Below are 20,644 nucleotides of genomic sequence, written 5' to 3' on the forward strand. Positions count from 1 at the left end.
TGCACCATTATTAACCTTTTCCTGTCCGGCCCATGTCAATAAACTGCTGGATGGGAGCACTGCCGATGCGGGTGGACGTTTCTAAACATCCCCCCGCATCCATTGCATGTGCGATCTTCCTGGGAGCCCACGGCACCGAACACATATCACTGTATGGGACTTCTTTGCGAGGTCCTGATTCATGTGATCGCTGATTGGCCAATCAGCGATCACATGAAGAGTAGTAAACAAGATGTCACTTCTTGACATCATTGCCTACTGCTTGTGAAATCTGTGAATGATCACAGAGATCACATGGTACAGGGCTATTCACAACAGCCTTGTACCATGTGACAAGCTGTGACCAATCACAGCTCTCATAGTATTTCTCAATGGCTGCAAGAATGCAGTCAGAGAGAAGGAGAAATGATTGCTTTTACAGCCTTTATGGGTGTAAAAGCAATCAGTGTAAGAAAAGAAAAAGAAAATCTTCATCACCCCCCACAAGTTATACAGTATCACTATGGTGACACTGTACTGCTAGTGTGACAGTATGTAAAAAAAAAATAAAAAAATAATATAAAAAAACTAAATAAAAATGTAAAAAAATTTTTTGAAAAGTTATAATTTTTGGTTATAAACTAATTTGTTTTTTTTCTACTAAAAAGATTGATGAATACATTTTGGCCAAGATTTATGAAAAAAGATTATTTGCAAAATTGTATAAGAAAAACACACCTTTTTTCAACATTTTTGGTCTTTTTCATTTATATAGCAAAAAAATAAAAATCCCAGTGGTGAATAAATACCACCAAAAGAAAGCTCTACGTGCCTCAAAAATTGCTTAAAATGTCATATGGGTACAGTGTTGCATGACCGCGCAATTGTCATTCAAAATGTGACAGCACTGAAAGCTGAAAATTGACCTGGACTGGAACGATGTGCAAGTGTCCAGACTCAAAGTGGTTAAAAAGCACTTAAAATATACAGTTGTCACCTACATTTCCCTGTTCAATTGCAAAATATAATTAATTTTACAGAAATGTATAGAAATTGTCTGGTTTTCATCATCCACAAATGTGCCCAGATGTGAACTCTGAAACAAAAAAAAAAAAGAAAGCCCCTCCAATCCACCTCTGTCGCTTTCTTACCATCTTGTACTTAAATGCGCCTTCAAACTTCAAACCACGGTGACAAGAACCACGATTATCAATGACTACAACTACATAACCGAGAGAAGCGAGGGTATTCAGCCGGAAATACTTCACTCCCTTAAATCGATTGTTAACTAGTTGAACCTGAGGAAAATAAGGAAAATGTCATGTAAAACATATAAAATTCAAAATACCAACCACAGCTTACAAAGTCATCCACAACACTGCCCCTAGCTACATCGCCAACCTCATCCACAGGTACCGCCCAGATCGCCCACTCCGCTCCTCCCAAGACATCTTCCTCTCTAGCTCCCTCATCACCTCCTCCCACGCTCGCCTCCAGGACTTCTCCAGAGCCTCTCCCATCCTCTGGAACTCCCTACCACAGCATGTCTGGTCAGCCCCCACCCTGTCTGCCTTTAGGCGATCTTTGAAAACTCGCTTCTTCAGGGAAGCCTACCCCACCTCCACCTAAGAACTGTACTTGAATCACCTCCACCAGATCATCCCCCGCAGCTATCGCCTTTTGTAATACCTCCCCCTTCCTTTAGATTGTAAGCTCCATGACCCGGGCCGTCCTATTCCTTCTGTACTGAAATGTATTGTAATTGTACTGTCTCCCTTATATTGTACAGCGCTGAGCAAACTGTTGGCGCCATATAAATCCTGTATAGTAATAATAATAATATATAAATCCTGTATAATAATTATATAGGATTATCTTTACTGGTCTTGTACATAAATGAGACTGCCCTTTTCTTCACGTCATCCGCCCACCTCTCCACCTCAGCCAACTAGAGGAAGGCCTGATAGTCATTTCTAAAATACAAGGCTTCCTGTGAATGGCTGAGCAGTGATCAGTCCGACTTGATTTTGTTCCTGGAACAGTACGGGAAGTCCCCGCACCACTATATAAAGGATAAAACAGCTGTTATTTGACGGCATTCTTATGACATGTATACAGAGGTAAAAATTATGTCATAAATAACTCGGGGAGGTAGTCACATGTGATTTAGGAAGCACTAGCTGGAGACCACTGCTCTACAACCCAGCATGAAAAGGTAATGTCAGAGGAAGCACTGGGCCCTCAGGAATGAGAAGTTCATCACACATTAACCTCCCTAGCGGTCTGATTATGTCCATATTTCTGTGCTCAAAGCGGTACATTTTTTTGCATGGAAATATGTAGTTTTTTTATTGTAGGCCTGTCATTTTTAGGAATAACTCACTGAAATCTGTCTGAACAAGAGTCTAGTAAACATCCCGGGTATGTTAAAATATGAAACACGAAATCATAAATTATAATTTAATAAATAATCATAAAAAATAATAATATAATAATAATAAATTTAATTCAATAATATAATCAAAAACACTGAAATGTGAAATATAGCGCCAAGTTCGCACATCGCTGAGCAAAGTCGCAGAATCGTTTTCAGTGTCTGATGAGGAATTTCCCCCACGAATCATTACACTGTTCAACAAATTTTTATTTTTTGCCAGTTTTGGAAACAAAAGGATCCATTTCTTAATGAATTTCACATTCTGAGTTCAAATATAAGAATGAAATTTGTCAATTGGCTCTAGTTTTTCTGTAAATGGAAAGTTTTCTACTATAGGCGTAATGACTACATAATGCACAATAATTATATAGATAGATGTCTTTCCACAAATATAAAACAAGTGATATTGACTACATAACAAAGCCTAAATGGCATAAAGTTATTTCACCGCAGATATAGCAGAAATTATCTGCTTTATTCACACAAGTTCGAGGCATTACTGAGTAGCCTATATAAGCATAAAACGAAATGTAAAGACGAACTACAATCAGCTACAGATACTGCAGCTTTTATGCAGTGAAGTGATGCAATTAAAGGCTAATATTGCATCAACTCAGTATACATGCAATTTTCTATTGGTCACCAGTATCAATTGTGCAATATGCAGCTGAAGTTGCATCATCATTTTGAATGGCTTACGTCATTAGATGGGTGAATATATCATGGAAACTAGAGCCAATCAACATTTTTTAGGGTCATTTTCGTTTTCAGCACCCCAAAATTATGTAAGATTAGCCAATTTTATGCCCAAAACTTTTTACCTGTTGAACAATCACTCAATTCTGCAAGTGGTTCTGATTTACTATCGCTGTTCTCTAGCCGGTCTAAAACCGCTTTTGACCTAAAGGGACGCTTTTTGGACGCCATGGACGTTTCTCAGTTTCCAGGCAGAAAGAACAGTAAAAATGCAGGCAGGGCGCCGGACAAAGCACTCGGGACAAAATGTATGTGAAATGGTTTGATACAGGAATGTTATACTATGTGATTTTAGTGTATTTAGTGAATGTCACTTTTTCACATTTTTAAATTTCCCGCCAGTTCCGTCCCCCGTATGTCCCGACGTCACAGGGAACGGAACCCGGAAGACGGATGCCGGCATCGGCCGGAGGACATTGCTGGGGACACTGCAGGGGGGACATCGCGGGAGTGCAGGACAAGGTAAGTGCAGAAGAGATCCCGGAGCAACGCTGCAGTGTATTCCCGAGTGTAGCTCGGGGGGGTTACCCCTTGTGGTGCTGAAACTTTACCCCGAGCTACACTCGGGAATACCGCCAGGGGGGTTAAGCAGTGTTGCAGTGAGACAGGTGAGTGATACTCTTCATAACATCCAATAGTACAGAGGAGTCTCCGACACTGCAAAGAGTAGTACTTTTCCAATATCTGAAATTCATGCAAATTATTTGAGAAAGCATTGGAAACAATACAGAAAGTGTTCTGAGATCAGAACGTTGATGACATATGATGAACATAAGCTGGCTTTACTAGGTATGTGCAATAAAAAACAAGCTTTAATTGAGGTACAAAAACCCCCTCTGGCTACAGTACATTAGAACACAAGACAGACATGCAATTTACACCCAAGTCTTCATTAATCCCTTAGCGACTGCTTTTGGCAGTGTTTTTGGCAAAGCCCCTGAACTCAGTAAAAGGTGTCCATGTACACAGCGGCTTTTACCATAGTTTAGGAGCAGTGAAACGTTCCTCTTCTAAACGCAGAATAATCGCATTCAGGAGAGGACCGTTTGGGTCAAAAAAGCTAAACGCAGCAAAAAACGCGTTTAAACGCGTCTAAACGCTAGCCGCATTTAGAGCTTGAGCGTTTATCCATGTCAATGAAAAATACTCTGGCCAATCAAATAAATAATCGTCCAAGCGCTAAACACGGTACCGCGTTTTAATGTGTTTTTTCTGCTGCCAGTAGAGTTTATTGAGCAGCTGAGTTCATGAGGCCTAAAACAAATGTTAATGTCTGACATATGTCAAAGTTGCAGAATTATGTTTAAACTGTACATATCATCGCAACTACTTTATGTATCCAGGTGGATTATATCGCGTTTTTTTTTTTCAGGGAAAATTGGCCTTTCATTTGGTGGCAAATGGTAACAGATATTTCCTGATTTTCTATTTGTTTTCATTATCAAAGGAAAGCTGGCCCAAAATAGTAAGAAAATTTTTTTTTAATTTAGTTGTATATTTCCTGCTATTAGCATAATTTACCACCAATCAGCAACACAAAATAAATTCAGCTCCTGATCATCGCAGTGATACCACATACATGTATGCTCTTTGTACCCGTAGTAACACCCAGAAGCAATGGTGCGCAATTTCCTTTTTTTTTCCTTCACTCTACCTAAAACACACTAATACTAATTTAATTTTTTTTAAAATCCTATAAAAAATATACTGACCCTGACCTTTGACTCCAACACTGACCTTTGACCCTTGCCTTGACTCTATCACTAACTTTGGCACTGACCTAGATCTATTTTCTTCTTTATTATTTAACTCACTTCTTTTTTATTTACATCTTCATTTCCTGCAACGAGAGAAAGATACAAGATATCTTCCTCTCCATTCAGAAGAGGAAATAAGCACAGGGGCGGGCTCACAGTAACTGATCACTGTGATAACCAATCAGCGGCTATCACAGTGGTCAGGTGACCAGAAACTGGGAGTTCTGGGTCCCGATTGTAAGTACAAGACCTGGCACTCTCAGGGGCGGGCTTCACAGTGACTGATGACTGTGATAGCCAACCAGAGGCTATCACAGTGGTCAGGTGACCCATAACAGGGAGTCCTGGGTCCCGATTGTAAGTACAAAATCAGCACTCTCAGGGGCGGGCTCACACTGACTGATCACTGTGACAGCCAATCAGAGGCTATCACAGTGGTCAGGTGACCCAGACCTGGGAGTCCTGGGTCCCGATTTTAAGTACAAGCTCTCAGGGGTGGGCTCACAGTGACTGATCACTGTGATAGCCAATCAGAGGCTATCACAGTGGTCAGGTTACCTGGAACAGGGAGTACTGGGTCCAAATTGTAAGTACAAGATCCGGCACTCTCAGAGGTGGGCTCACAGTGACTGATCACTGTGATAGCCAATCAGAGGCTATCACAGTGGTCAGGTTACCTGGAACAGGGAGTACTGGGTCCCAATTGTAAGTACAAGATCCGGCACTCTCAGGGGTGGGCTCACAGTGACTGATCACAGTGGTCAGGTGACCCGGACCTGTGAGTCCTGGGTCCCGATTGTAAGTACAAGGCCCGGCATTCTCAGGGGCGGGCTCACAGTGACTGATCACTGTGATAGCCAATCAGAGGCTATCACAGTGGTCAGGTTACCTGGAACAGGGAGTCCTGGGTCTCGATTGTAAGTACAAGACCAGGCACTATCAGGGGCGGGCTCACAGTGACTGATCACTGTGATAGCCAATCAGAGGCTATCACAATGGTCAGGTGACCCAGACCTGGGAGTCCTGGGTCCCGATTTTAAGTACAAGCTCTCAGGGGTGGGCTCACAGTGACTGATCACTGTGATAGCCAATCAGAGGCTATCACAGTGGTCAGGTTACCTGGAACAGGGAGTACTGGGTCCAAATTGTAAGTACAAGATCCGGCACTCTCAGAGGTGGGCTCACAGTGACTGATCACTGTGATAGCCAATCAGAGGCTATCACAGTGGTCAGGTTACCTGGAACAGGGAGTACTGGGTCCCAATTGTAAGTACAAGATCCGGAACTCTCAGGGGTGGGCTCACAGTGACTGATCACAGTGGTCAGGTGACCCGGACCTGTGAGTCCTGGGTCCCGATTGTAAGTACAAGGCCCGGCATTCTCAGGGGCGGGCTCACAGTGACTGATCACTGTGATAGCCAATCAGAGGCTATCACAGTGGTCAGGTTACCTGGAACAGGGAGTCCTGGGCCTCGATTGTAAGTACAAGACCCGGCACCATTGGGGGCGGGCTCACAGTGACTGATCACTGTGATAACCAATCAGAGGCTATCACAATGGTCAGGTGACCCGGAACTGGGAGTCCTGTGTCCCGATTGTACGTACAAGACCTGGCACTCTCAGGGGTGGGCTCACAGTGACTGATCACTGTGATAGCCAATCAGAGGCTATCACAGTGGTCAGGTGACCTGGAACAGGGAGTCCTGGGTCCCGATTGTAAGTACAAGACCCGGCACTCAGTGAGAGTCTGGTCTCTATGCTTGTAGCGCGCTGTGCAGAAAGGGTTAATTAATAGGTTGTATGTAAATTGCATACTCAGTGGACTTCACACAAAGTAACATCATAAGTTGCCTTTAGGAACCGTATAATTGCATGCTACATGCAATATGTCCCTTTTTTATACACACGGCTCAATGTCTAGACCAGGGGTGGGCAAACTTTTTGACTTGAGGGCCGCAATGGGTTCATATATTGGACCCGGGGGCCGGACCAAGAGTAGATGAATGATGTGTATGTGTCATCCATAGTAAGTATAGTAATCTTCCCCCATAGTAAGCATAGTAATTCATCCCCCATATAGTAATTCATCCCCCATATAGTAATTCATCCCCCATATAGTAATTCATCCCCTCTATAGTAATTCATCCCCCATAGTAATTCATCCCCCATATAGTAATTCATCCCCCATAGTAATTCATCCCCCATAGTAATTCATCCCCCATATAGAAATTCATCCCCCATATAGTAATTCATCCCCCATATAGTAATTCATCCCCCATAGTAATTCATCCCCCCTATAGTAATTCATCCCCCATATAGTAATTAATCCCCCATAGTAATTCATCCCCCATATAGTAATTCATCCCCCATAGTAATTCATCCCCCATATAGCAATTCATCCCCCATAGTAATTCATCCCCCATATAGTAATTCATCCCCCATATAGTAATTCATCCCCCCTATAGTAATTCATCCATATTAATTCATCCCCCATATTAAGTCCCCAAGTCCCCCCTGTGTCAATTCACTTACCTTTGCTCCGCGCGTTCCTCTCGCCGTGCTCCCGCGTCGTTCCGGTGTAGCATGAAAATCTGTCTCCTATGAGGATCTGTCCCCCTCAACGTATCTGCGCATGTGCCAGTTTCAGGCATTAGCAGCCGATCGGCGATCTACGGCACATGCGCACATACGTCGAGGGGGACAGATCCTCATAGGAGACAGATTTTCATATTACACCGGTCTTCAGGGCGGACTGTGAGTGGAGCCTAGCGGGAGCCTAGGTCCGCGGGCCGGATTAAAAGGTCCGCCGGGCCGTAGTTTGCCCATTGCTGGTCTAGACTCAGTTCAGGAAAATCAGCTTCAGATATTGCTTTGAATACCCAGCCTCACCTGTGGTCCTCCATAAATAAAAAGGACAGTAGGATACTTCTTCCCTGGCTGTAGCTGATGAGGCCGATACATCATGCCATAAAGGGTAAATCCTGTCCGACTGGGGAATGAGAATATTTCTGGGGCGACGTACCCAGGAACAGTTCCTGAGAAAAGAAAGATAAACTAGGATTAAATGTTCCAGAAACAGAAACACTGCTTTACAGCCAGCTACAATTATTAGATGCTTGACAATCCCAACATGGCGGTGTTTGGCAGCAGGATCTATCACATGCGATTGTAGTTGATAGACTATTGTCTCAATGACTAAAGATCGGAAATAATTAGGCATCTTACCTGGCGACTCAAGAAGAGTGGCCCAAAATTCCTTGTCCCTCTGGGCAGGATCAGACCCAGTGCCTTTTATTTTAAAAAGATGTACAGCATGTGGGAGGGTTTGGCTGCTGAAACGGCTGATAAACATATCGCAGTGCTGCAAGGAAGACAAGCAGAATGTCATATGGATCTAGGTTTACATACAGCTTAACCCCTTCCAGTCCGGACACTTTCCCCCCCTTCAAGTCCGGACACTTTCCCCCCCTTCAAGTCCGGACACTTTCCCCCTTCCTGTCCAGACACTTTCCCCCCCTTCCAGTCCAGACACTTTCCCCCCCTTCCAGTCCAGACACTTTCCCCCCCTTCCAGTCCAGACACTTTCCCCCCCTTCCAGTCCGGACACTTTCCCCCCCTTCCAGTCCGGACACTTTCCCCCCCTTCCAGTCCGGACACTTTCCCCCCCTTCCAGTCCGGACACTTTCCCCCCCTTCCAGTCCGGACACTTTCCCCCCCTTCCAGTCCGGACACTTTCCCCCCCTTCCAGTCCGGACACTTTCCCCCCCTTCCAGTCCGGACACTTTCCCCCCCTTCCAGTCCGGACACTTTCCCCCCCTTCCAGTCCGGACACTTTCCCCCCCTTCCAGTCCGGACACTTTCCCCCCCTTCCAGTCCGGACACTTTCACCCCCTTCCAGTCCGGACACTTTCACCCCCTTCCAGTCCGGACACTTTCACCCCCTTCCAGTCCGGACACTTTCACCCCCTTCCAGTCCGGACACTTTCACCCCCTTCCAGTCCGGACACTTTCACCCCCCTTCCAGTCCGGACACTTTCACCCCCTTCCAGTCCAGACACTTCCACCCCCTTCCTGTCCGGACACTCCCCCCCCCCCCCCCCCCCCTTCCAGTCCAGGCCAATTTTCAGCTTTCAGCGCTGCCACACTTTGAATGACAATTGCGTGGTCATGCAACACTGTACCTATATGAATTTTTTAGCATTTTTTGAGACAAATACAACTTTCTTTTGGTGGCATTTATTCACCACTGGGATTTTTATTTTTTTGGCTATATAAATGAAAAAGTCCAAACATTTTGAAAAAAAAGTGTTTTTCTTATAAAATTTTGCAAATAAATAAATCTTGGCCAAAATCTATCTTTTTAGTAAAAAAAAAAAAATAACCCAAAATTATAATTTTTCAAAAATGTTTTTGACTTTTTTTTTTATATATTATTATTTTTTTAACATACTGTCACCCTAGCAGTACAGTGTCACTATAGTGACACTGTACTACTTGTGGGGGGTGATGAAGATTTTTTTTTTTTTGTTTACACGGATTGCTTTTACACCAATAAAGGCTGTAAAATCAATCATTTCTCCTCCTCTCTGGCTGCATTCCTGCAGCCATTGAGAAATACTGCGTGAGCTGTGATTGGTCACAGCTTGTCACATGGTACAAGGCTGTTGTGAATTGCCCTGTACCATGTGACCTCTGTGATCATTCACAGGTTTCACATGTAGTAAGCAATGATGTCAGAAGTGATATCTTGCTTACTAATATTCATGTGATCACACGATTGGGACCTCACACAGAGGTCCCGTACAGCGATTGGTGTGCAGAGGTGCTGCGAGCTCCCAGAGAGCGTGCACAGGCAGGGAATGCGGGAGGACGCTTATAAAATGGCCACCCACTCCTGCAATGCTCCCGTCTGGACGTTTATGTACATGGACCGGATGGGAAGTGGTTAAAGTGGTTCTAAAACCTCAAGGTTTTTTTTTACCTTAATGCATTCTATGCACGAAGGTAAAAAACCTTCTGTCACAAGCTGGCCCCCTTATACTTACCTAAGCCTCATCGAGATCCAGTGCTGTACACGAGAGCTGCGGCTCTCCTGGCTTTGTCCTTCCTCGCTGGGCAAATCAATAGCAGTTGCTCCTGTTAATCAACTCCTGTGACAAGGGGAGCAGGGCCGAGACCTGCTGTCTGTGTCAATGGACACAGCAGCAGGACTCGGGAGTGAGCCCGCACGAGTGCCCCCATGGGAATGGGCTTCCTATTGGGGGCACCAACAAGAGAGGAGGAGCCAGGAGTGCCGGCAGGGGAACCAAGAAGAGGAGAATCAGGCCAGATACGTATCGATATGTTTGGTTTTTTTTTAAAAATGTTGCTTTTACAATCCCTTTAAATACAATGTTTTATGAATGAACATTTTGTTTCATCTTTATTCCATTTTGTGTCAACTCCTAATGGTTTTGTATCAGTATAACATTTAAGTCATTGAAATAACTTTTTTATATCTTTTAGCGGTAAAAACGTCCGTTGCTTAATAATGGAATTTTCTATTCACAATACAGCAGCAACAAAATCTCTTGGATAATACTTTTTGAAAAATTTCAAGCATTCTTCGGGACAAGAAAACCAAAAGATCTGGAATCCATGGGTGTGATGCTTACAGTTACTGGCATAGGACTGAGGCTGGGGCAACGTGGTAGGGGCTGGGAACCAGGTCGTCAGAAGCAACTATTCCCCCCCCACCCCCTTTTTCTTCTTCTTTTCTAGTCCTTTATAGGTGGGATTGCTGGTCATCTTTTCATTGTTTTGGTTCCTTTGTGTACTGCCACTGGTTAGTATATATATATCTGCCTAGGACCATGGACCCTAGAGGACTGAACTGGGACCCACCATTTTCATAATGAGTGTCCACGTGGCAGGCAATACTGTGGGACTGATTTACTAAAACTGGAAAGTGCAAAATCTGGTGTAGCTATGAACAGAAACCAATTGTAAGCTCGAAAGAGAAGGGCCCTCGAACCCCTCGTGTATTGTTTTGTTACTGTATTGTCTCATGTTCTGTCCCTCACCATAATGTACAGCGCTGAGCAAACCTTTGGCGCTATATAAATAATATATAATAATAATAATAATCAGCTTTAAGTTTTTTTCAAAGCCTAAAGTGGTTCTAAAGCTTGAGGTTTTTTTTACCTTCAGGCATTTACCCACAGGTAAAAAATAGTGTGCAGCTCCCCCTCAGCCCCCTCCCCTGAGCCCAATCTAGCGATGTGCACAAGAGCAGAAGCTCCCCAGGGTCTCTGCCTCCTCATTGCCTGAGACACAGCCGTGGGAGCCACAGAGGCAGCTCAGGAGCAAGCACGCACAAGTGCCCCCAGAGCAAGCAGTTTGCGCTAGGGGCACTTAGCAAAGGAAAGGAGCCTGGACCGCCGGCAGGGGTCCTGAGGAGCATTGCCGATGCTCTGTGCAAGACCACTGCACTGTATAACGTTTGTTATTTTAAACAAAGAAAAAAAAATCGGAACCTTCACAATCACTTTAATTGAACAAGCTGAAGTTGGAAGCCGATTGGCTACCATGAACTGCTGCACCAGATTTTGCACTCCCAGTTTTAGTAAATCAACCCTTTGTGTGTCTCTGGTCTCTCAATGCTAGTCTGGTTCCAGATCTTTTGGTTTGCTTGTCCCAAAGAATGCTTGCCATTTTTTTTTATAAAGCATCGTTCAAGAAAGTTTGTTCTTACTCGCTGCTATATTGACAGCAGACGACTTCTATGCTTTGACAGCGGACATTCTTGCAGCTAAAAGATATAAAGAAGAGTCATTTCAATGGATTATATATTATGCTGATACAAACCATGTGTATGATCCACTATTCACTAAGGCCTACTCTTGTTTATTGTGAAAACAATAAAATATTGCAAAAGAAAGAAACAACCTATTAAATTACCTGCTGAATGACCCAAAACCGATATTACCACCCAAGAGACATGTTATATATTTATGTTAATGAACCAAAGAGCCAGCATAAATTTTAACCAGTTCCCTACTGCGATATAGCAAAGGACGGCTACAGCGCGATTGTCTGGTTCTGGGATGACATACATGGACATCATTCCAGAACACACCCCCTGTGCACCTCCAGCGGAGCGTACCCGGCGCCGCTGGTGATCGCTGTGTCCTACAGACACAGCTGATCACGGGATCCGGTAAACAGCCAATCACGGCGGCCTTTTACTACGTGATCAGCTGTGTCCAATGACACAGATCACCGGGTAAATACAGTTGCTGGTTATCGGAAAATACTGCGGATAACCGGCAATCGTCGGAGAAGTGATCAGCACTGATGATCTGTGCCCATCAGTGCCACCCACCTGTACCCATCAGTGCCACCCACATGTGCCTTGCAGTGCCACCCACATGTGCCCACCCACCTGTACCCATCAGTGCCACCCACATGTGCCCTGCAGTGACACCCACCTGTGCCCACCCACCTGTACCCATCAGTGCCACCCACATGTGCCCTGCAGTGACACCCACCTGTACCCATCAGTGCCACCCACATGTGCCCTGCAGTGACACCCACCTGTGTCCACCCGTGCCACCCACCTATGTCCACCTGTGCCGCCCATCAGTGCCCAGCAGTGCCAGCTCATCAGTGCCTCCTATCAATGCCCACCAGTGCTGCCTATCCATGCCACCTCATCAACACACATCAGTGACGGAGAAAAATTACCTGTTTGCAAAATTTTACAATAGAAACAAAGAAAAACTTTTTTTTTCAAATTGTTTGCTCTTTATTTTTTTATAAAAAAAAATAAAACACCCAGCGGCCATTAAATACTACCAAAAGAAAGCTCTTATTTGTGTGAAAAAAATAATAAAAATCCCATATGGGTACAGTGTTGCATGACCACGCAATTATCATTCAAAGTGTGACAGCGCTGAAAGCTGAAAATTGGCCTGGGCAGGAAGGGGGTATAAGTGCCCAGTAGGCGAGGGGTTAAAGCATATGGCAATGCAAAATGGAAAAAAAAAAAATATACTAAAAAAAAAAAACGTACATCTCTGCAATGCATGCACATTTCCACGTTTTGTTCCTTTAAAGCGGTAGTAAATGCAGAAAATTTTGAAAAAAGGCCAGTCCTCCTGCAAAATATTACCATAATGTGCCATTATGCATGGCATACTAGCACATTATGAAAGACTTACCTTAGAATGAAGCCTTCCAGCAGCACGCTGTCACCACTGATAAGGCTTCCATCTTCACCCGGACTTCCTTCCGTGTCCACAGGCTGCGGCCCGCTTGAATGGCCATGCCGCAATGATACGTGGGAGTCTTGGCCATGGAACACAGCTCTGAAGGAACGGCATGGGTATGATGTTCCTTCAGAGCATATGTGCTGGTGGCGCCACCGGTGGCTGCTCACTGTAATATCTTCTAAGTGGTGGTCAGTGAAGGAAATGCGTATTTGCTCCCCTGCTGATGTTGAATGTTTGCCCACTCGCATAGAAATGATCGGTCTAAAAATCGAATGTTCGGTGTATTGTAACACTGAGAGACAGAATAGCAACAAAACGTTCAGCAGAAATGTATGTCTAACAAATGATGACTGATCTGCATGTTCATGAGGGAAATAAGGATTTGATCCCCTTCACAAAACATGACTTAGTACTTGGTGGCAAATCCCTTGTTGGCAATCACAGAGGTCAGGCGTTTCCTGGAGTTGGCCACCTGGTTTGCACACATCTCAGGAGGGATTTTGGCCCACTCCTCTTGGCAGATCCTCTCCAAGTCATTATGGTTTGGTGGCTGACGTTTGGCAAATCGAACTTTCAGCTCCCTCCACAGATTTTCAATCAGATGAAGGTTTGGAGACTGGCCAGGCCACTCCAGGACCTTAATGTGCTTCTTCTTGAGCCACTCCTTTGTTGCCTTGGCCTTGTGTTTTGGGTCATTGTCATGCTTGAACACCCATCCACCACCCATTTTCAATGCCCTGGCTGTGGGAAGAAGGATCTCATCTAAGATTTGATGGTACATTGCCCCGTCCATCATCCCTTTGATGCGGTGCAGTTGTCCTGTCCCCTTAGCAGAAAACACCCCCAAAGCAGAATGTTTCCACCACCATGTTTCACAGTTGGGATGGTGTTCTTGGGGTCATAGGCAGCATTCCTCCTCCTCCAAACACGGCGAGTTGAGTTGATGCCAAAGAGCTGGATTTTGGTCTCATCTGACCACAACACTTTCCACCAGTCCTCCTCTGCATCATTCAGATGTTCAGTGGCAAACGTCAGACGGGCCTGGACATGTGCTTTCTTGAGCAGAGGGATCTTGCGGGTACTGCAGGATTTCAGTCCTTGTCAGCGTAGTGTGGTACCAATTGTTTTCTTGGTGACTGTGGTCCCAGCTGCCTGGAGATCATTGACAAGATCCTCATGTGTAGTTCTGGGATGATTCCTCACTGTTCTCATGATCATTGACACTCCACGAGGTGAGATCTTGCATGGTGCACCAGACCTAGGGAGACTGACAGTTGTTTTGTGTTTCTTCCATTTGTGAATGATTGCACCAACTGTTGTCACCTTCTCACCAAGCTGCTTGGCCATAGTTTGGTAGCCCAGTCCAGCCTTGTGTAGGTCTACCATCTTGTCCCTGACATCCTTGGACAGCTCTTTGGTCTTTGCCATGGTGGAGAGTTTGGAATCTGATGGTTTGATTGCTCCTGTGGACAGGTGTCTTTTATACAGGTAACAAAATGAGATTAGCAGCACTCCCTTTAAGAGACTGCTTCTAATCTCAGCTTGTTACCTGTATGAAAGACACCTGGTAGCCAGAAATCCTGCTGAATGATAGGGGATCAAATACTTATTTCCCTCATGAACATGCAGATCAGTCATCATTTGTTAGATGCATTTCTGCTGAATTTGTTGTTGCTATTCTGTCTCTCAGTGTTACAATACACCGAACATTCGATTTTTAGACCGATCATTTCTTTGTGAGTGGGCAAACATTCAAAATCAGCAGCGGATCAAATACTTATTTCCTTTACTGTATGTTTGGGAGATATTCATTTTACCTATAGGTAAGCTTTATCATAAGCTTGCCTGTAGGTTAAAAGTAAAAGAAACAAGTTAACTACCACTTTTTGGCTGCATGTACAGAAAATGTTGATATGCCACAAAAATAATAAGCCCCTACCTTCCCCTTAAGCACAGTGTATTTTTTGGCTCTACATTTTTAACCAAAGGGTGCCAGCCCTGCCTGCTTCAGTTTTGACCTTCTCCTCCTCCCCACCATAACCCCTCCTTGTACACAGGCAGACAGCACAGGAGGTTTTCAGCTGAGAAGATATCTGCCAAAATCAACAGGTATTTTTTGCACTCACTGAACAGCTAGTGCAAAAAAAACATTCAATGGTATGATTAGCAAAAGGGAGCAAATAAGGGAAGTCCACTGTTAGATTTTCCATACAATTTCATGAAGAATCTTACCTTGCTAACACAACAGGAATGGGAGAAGCCCAGGTCCGTGAGTCTTGTCACCTCTCCAGGAGTGTCATAGCTTGTAACATACAAATGGTGTTCTAGAGGGGTGTCTTTTGTAGCCTCAAAGTAGACCAACTTATTGATCTCATCCACCCGAATCTGAATAAATAAGCAAAGTTTTCACAGTGTGAATGCCAAATAATGAAATAAAGCTAGAGGACATTTACAAGGGATGCAACGGCGCATGCAGGGATTAGAAACGGTGAACAAACCTACCATATCCGGGATTAAAAAGCATGCAAAAGGTTTACAAATGTGCTACAAATACAACTAGTGGTTGGGCAGCACAGTGGCTAAATAAAATTCATATGTTTTGTGATGAAGCGCTCAACTTATATAGTGTATACAAACCCTTTTTTTTACATCAATAATATTGTGAAAAATTCAAAATAAGTGCTTAATTCCCTCTTAAATTCTATAAACTATACAAAATCATTTATAAATAACTGGTGCAAATTCACACTCCTATTTATGCCCCCTAGTGGTCAAAGACCGTGAAAAATCGAATACAAATGATAACACTTTATCTGTGCAAAGTGATAAGTGTATCCAATTACATGAACTAAATCAAATAAACAGTCCAAAAACTTGTGATGCCCCACTGTGCAAATAATAAGTGTTCAATACACAGTGATTATAACTTCACTCCATGCTGCAAACGTGCTCTTCGTGACACTCTAATGTGACTCCCCCGGATTTAGCCAAAATGCCTCCTCACCTTCCACATTCGACCCTTGCGGGTCACAAAGCCTTAAATATATAGTATCTCAGCCAGATTTTCATGCTCCACTGACTCCACCGACTCAATTAAGATCCCCCTCCAAGCAATGAATTCCTCTCAGATCACTTTCCTCACAATATGGACTCATAAACACAGGACGTATATGTGAAAACAAAGACTAACCTCCATAGTGCAACGCTGTTTTAATGCACTTAAAATTTCCAAAGCAAATGAACACTCACATGTCATCCAGCAGAAAGAAGCAGTTTCCCATGTGCTATGGGTATACTAAGGTGTACCAAAATGGCGTCCGAACCCGGAACCGGGAGTACGCCCCCCTTAACCGGAAATGCGTCGACGCGTTGCGCCACGATCACGTGGCTTCTTCAGGATCCTGAAGAAGCCACGTGATCGTGGCGCAACGCGTTGACGCATTTCCGGTTAAGGGGTGACGTACTTCCGGGTTCGGACGCCATTTTGGTACACCCATAGCACATGGGAAACTGCTTCTTTCTGCTGGATGACATGTGAGTGTTCATTTGATACACAGAGACGAAAAAGGTCCTCTTACACCTCTACCCCACCCTCACCTAACAGCCATTCTCCTACATTTCTCCTACCACTCCATCCCCCACAGCCACTTCCTCCTGTACCACTACCCCTCCCTTCTAGATTGTAAGCTCGAAAGAGTAGGGCCCTATAACCCCTCGTGTGCTGTTTGTAGTTGCCGTACTGTTTCATGTATTGTCCCCCCTCTATTGTACAGCGCTGAGCAAACCCTTTGGCGCTATATAAACTCGATGTAATAATAATAATAATAATACATAAGTTGTACCTGTTTACCTAAACCCATTCAAAATGGACAGTTTACACAGCATTTCTGATGGGCAGGGGGGAGGCAATCTGATACTGCACAGTATAGAAAAAGAGTGTGAAATCTGAGATCTGAGTGAAGGGAATGGATACACCACCTCTCATAGGAAAACATGTACAACAGAGGCTGTCAATCACAGGCTGTGTGCTGGAACGACTGGATCCCTTGGAATTAACATACCTTGTAAAACGTGGCTCCTGCACAGTGCCTTGAAAAATATTCATACCCCTTGGTCTATCACAAAAAATCCCAATAAAATGCATTTATATTTTTGGCTGTAACATGAGAAAATGTATAAAATTTCAAGGGGTGTGAATACTTTTTCGAGGCACTGTATATAGTAGAGGAAGAAGCAGACAGAAATCACACTAAGGCTCCATGCACAATAGCGTTTTTTTTTTTAAGCTCCAAAAACGCTGGTAATAAGTGTTTTTAGCAGTGTTTAGAAGCATCAGTATTTTATTAGCATTTTTACAGTACATGTAGAAAAAAAATTAGCATTTCCTTTTTTTCTGCTGGAAAAACGCTCACAAAAACTCTACAAAAGCAAATTTTGTTCTGCTCCTAGATGCTGAAACTCAAAAAACGCCAATAGCCTTCAGCTACTAGAGTGCATGGACAGATAGGAGAACATTATTCTGCTTCTAGGAGCAGAAACAATGCTGACAGCTTCCAGGAGCAGAAAAAATGCTGACAGCTTCCAGGAGCAGAAAAAATGCTGACAGCTTCCAGGAGCAGAAAAAATGCTGACAGCTTCCAGGAGCAGAAAAAATGCTGACAGCTTCTAGGAGCTTAAAAAAAAAGCCATGGAGCCTAAGTGCTTTGGATTGAGGCAAGTGCACACTATAGAAGGATAGGCTTTGTTTATTTTTCATTTCAGAGGTTTACAACCACTTTAACAGCCACATTTTTTATACTCTACTATTTAAAAGGTTTCACGTAACAGTAAATTTGCTTTCTCTTGATAATTTCCGACACAGTAATACAGCAGGTAAAGTAAGTATTGAACACGTCACCATTTTTCTCTGTAAATCTATTTCTAAAGATGCTATTGCCATTAAATTTTCACCACGTCGGTAACATCCCATGCAATCCATACATACAAAGAAACCAAAACAAATACCTTCCGAAATTATGTTGTGTGTAATAAAATGGAATGACAGGGAAAAAGTATTGAACACACTAACCTAAATTTATTTAATACTTCCTACAAGTAACGACAGCTTCAGCCCGAATTCACATATATGCGGTGCAACTTTTTTTTTTTCAGGCATTTTTTGTTTATATTCTTTTCCTTTGGATAGAAAAAAAGGATACAATGTATTGTTCAGAGAAGAATGTACAATGTATCCTTTTCTCCCTTCAGAGGAGAATGTACAATGCAGTTGATTTCGGCTAGGTTCACACTAATACGGTGCGGTATGTCGCATGTGATTCGCTCAGGTACTGCACCGCATTCCTGTGCAAATCACATGCGATTTGTGTGCGGTGAGATTGGAGCCGTACATTTTGTATGGCTCTAATTGCAATGCACCAAAAAGGTGCAGGACTCTTTTTTGGGTCCGCACTAGAATCGGGTATTCACACCTATGCGATCCGATTCTACACATCGCACATTTTGCGGACCACTTTCGAGGTGTTGTTAACTTAACATACACACCCGCAGCGGTTTGCATGAACAGGGTGCGATTCTGATGCGGTGCGGATTTAGCACAGAAAACGCTGCGAATTTCGCGCCGCATCAGTGTGAACCCGGGCTAAAGAAGCCTCCTGTATGGAGAAACTAGCGGCATGCATTGCTCTCAGGTGTGATTTTGGCCCATTCTTCCAGTCTTCAAATCTTGAAGGTTCCGTGAGCCTCTTCTATGAACTCTGATCTTTAGTTCTTTCCATAGATTTTCTATTGGATTCAAGTCAGGTGATTGGCTGGGCCATTCTAGCAGCTTTATTTTCTTTCTTTGAAACCAACTGATAGTCTCTTTGGTTTTGTATTTGGGATCATTGTCTTGCGAAATGTCCGCCCTCATTTCATCTCCATCATCCTGGTAGATGGCAGCAGATATCAAGAATGTCTTGGTCCATTTTTCCATTCATCCTTCCTTCAATGATATGACATTTGCCAGTACCGTATGCTGAAAAACAGCCCCACACCATGATGTTCCTGCCGCCATGCTTCACAGTTGGTATAGTGTTTTTGGGGTGGTGTGCAGTGCCATGTGACCTCCAAACATGGTGTGTATTATGGCATCCAAAGAGTTCCATTTTGGCCTCATCTGACCAGACGATATTCTCCCAGGATTTCACCGGCTTGTCTCAATGTTGTGCAGCAAACTTTAAACGCGCTTCTTCTTCAGCAATGGAGTCTTGCGTGGTGACGTGCATACAGGACATGGAGGGTGAGTGCATTACTTATTGTTTTCTTTGAAACAATTGTACCTGTTAATTCCCGGTTTTTCTGAAGCTCTCCACAAGTGGTCCTTGGCACTTGAACAATTCTTCTGATAATTCTTTTTACTATCCTGTCAGAAATTTTGGAGGAGCATCTGGTCGTGGCCGGTTTATGGTGAAATTATGTTCTTTCCACTTCCAGATTATGACCCCAACAATGCTCACTGGAACATTCCTAAATTTAGAAATTCTCCTATAACCAATGCCATCAGTGTGTTTTGCAACCAAAGGGTTGAGAAGGTCTTGAGAGAGCTCTTTGCTTTTACCCATCATGAGATGTTTCTTGTGTGACACCTTGGTAATGAGACACTGTTTTATATAGGCCATCAGTTGAGACTGAACCAGCTGATATTAATTTGCACTGAAAAGGGGCAGGAGGATTGTTTTCTAATTACTGATTTCAGCTGGTGTCTTTGCTTTCCGTGCCTTTTTGCACCTCCCTTTCTTCATGTGTTCAATACTTTTTCCCTGTCGTTCCATTTAATTACACATAACTTAATTTCTGCAAATTCCGCATCGCATCAGAATCGCACCCCGTTCATGCAAACCGCTGCAGGTGTGTATGTTAAGAACACCCTGACAGCAGTCCACAAAATGCGGTGCAATGTGCAGAATCGGATCACATAGATGTGAATACCCATGCGATCTGATTCTAGTGTGGATCCAAATAATGGTCCTGCATGTTGTTGGTGCGGTGCGATTAGAGCCATACAAAATGTAAGGCTCCAATCGCACCGCATACAAATCGCATGTGATTCGCACAGGAATGTGGTGCAGTTCCTGTGTGAATGATATGCAATATATCGCACCGCATATATGTGAACCCCGGGCTGAAGCTGTCGTTACCAACAAGAAATTTTGTAGGAAGTATGAAATAAATTTAGGTTAGCGTGTTCAATACTGTTTCCCCTGTGTCATTCCATTTAATTACACACAACGTAATTTATGAACGTATTTGTTTTGGTTTCTTTGTATGTATGCATTGCATGGGTTGTTCCCAACATGTGGTGAACGTTTTATGTCAATAGCACCTTTAGAAATATTTTTACTGAGAAAAATGGTGATGTGTTCAATAGTTATTTTACCCGCTATATATGTCACGGTCACTACAAGAAACTTACAGTGGACCCATGT

At 43.7% G+C, this 20,644-nt stretch overlaps 1 protein-coding gene across 4 annotated transcripts in view; it reads right to left on the reverse strand.

Annotated features, from left to right (window-relative positions):
- DPP8 (dipeptidyl peptidase 8) overlaps positions 1 to 20,644 on the reverse strand; it is a 90,820-nt gene that overhangs the window by 18,676 nt on the left and 51,500 nt on the right. For all 4 annotated transcript variants that reach the window (XM_089661922.1, XM_089661924.1, XM_089661923.1 and 1 more), the window contains exons 11-15: positions 20,632 to 20,644; positions 15,414 to 15,566; positions 8,155 to 8,290; positions 7,819 to 7,964; positions 1,131 to 1,277 (exon numbers count right to left, since the gene is read on the reverse strand). The exon at positions 20,632 to 20,644 is cut by the window's right edge and continues 67 nt beyond it. In XM_089661922.1, coding sequence (XP_089518048.1) covers positions 1,131 to 1,277; positions 7,819 to 7,964; positions 8,155 to 8,290; positions 15,414 to 15,566; positions 20,632 to 20,644 — 595 coding nt within the window. The remainder of the gene's footprint in view (positions 1 to 1,130; positions 1,278 to 7,818; positions 7,965 to 8,154; positions 8,291 to 15,413; positions 15,567 to 20,631) is intronic.

The sequence above is a fragment of the Staurois parvus genome, unplaced genomic scaffold, assembly GCF_062004578.1.
Source record: "Staurois parvus isolate SC_StPar_1 unplaced genomic scaffold, SC_StPar_1.0 ptg001407l, whole genome shotgun sequence".
In the NCBI taxonomy this organism is placed as follows: Eukaryota; Metazoa; Chordata; class Amphibia; order Anura; family Ranidae; genus Staurois; species Staurois parvus.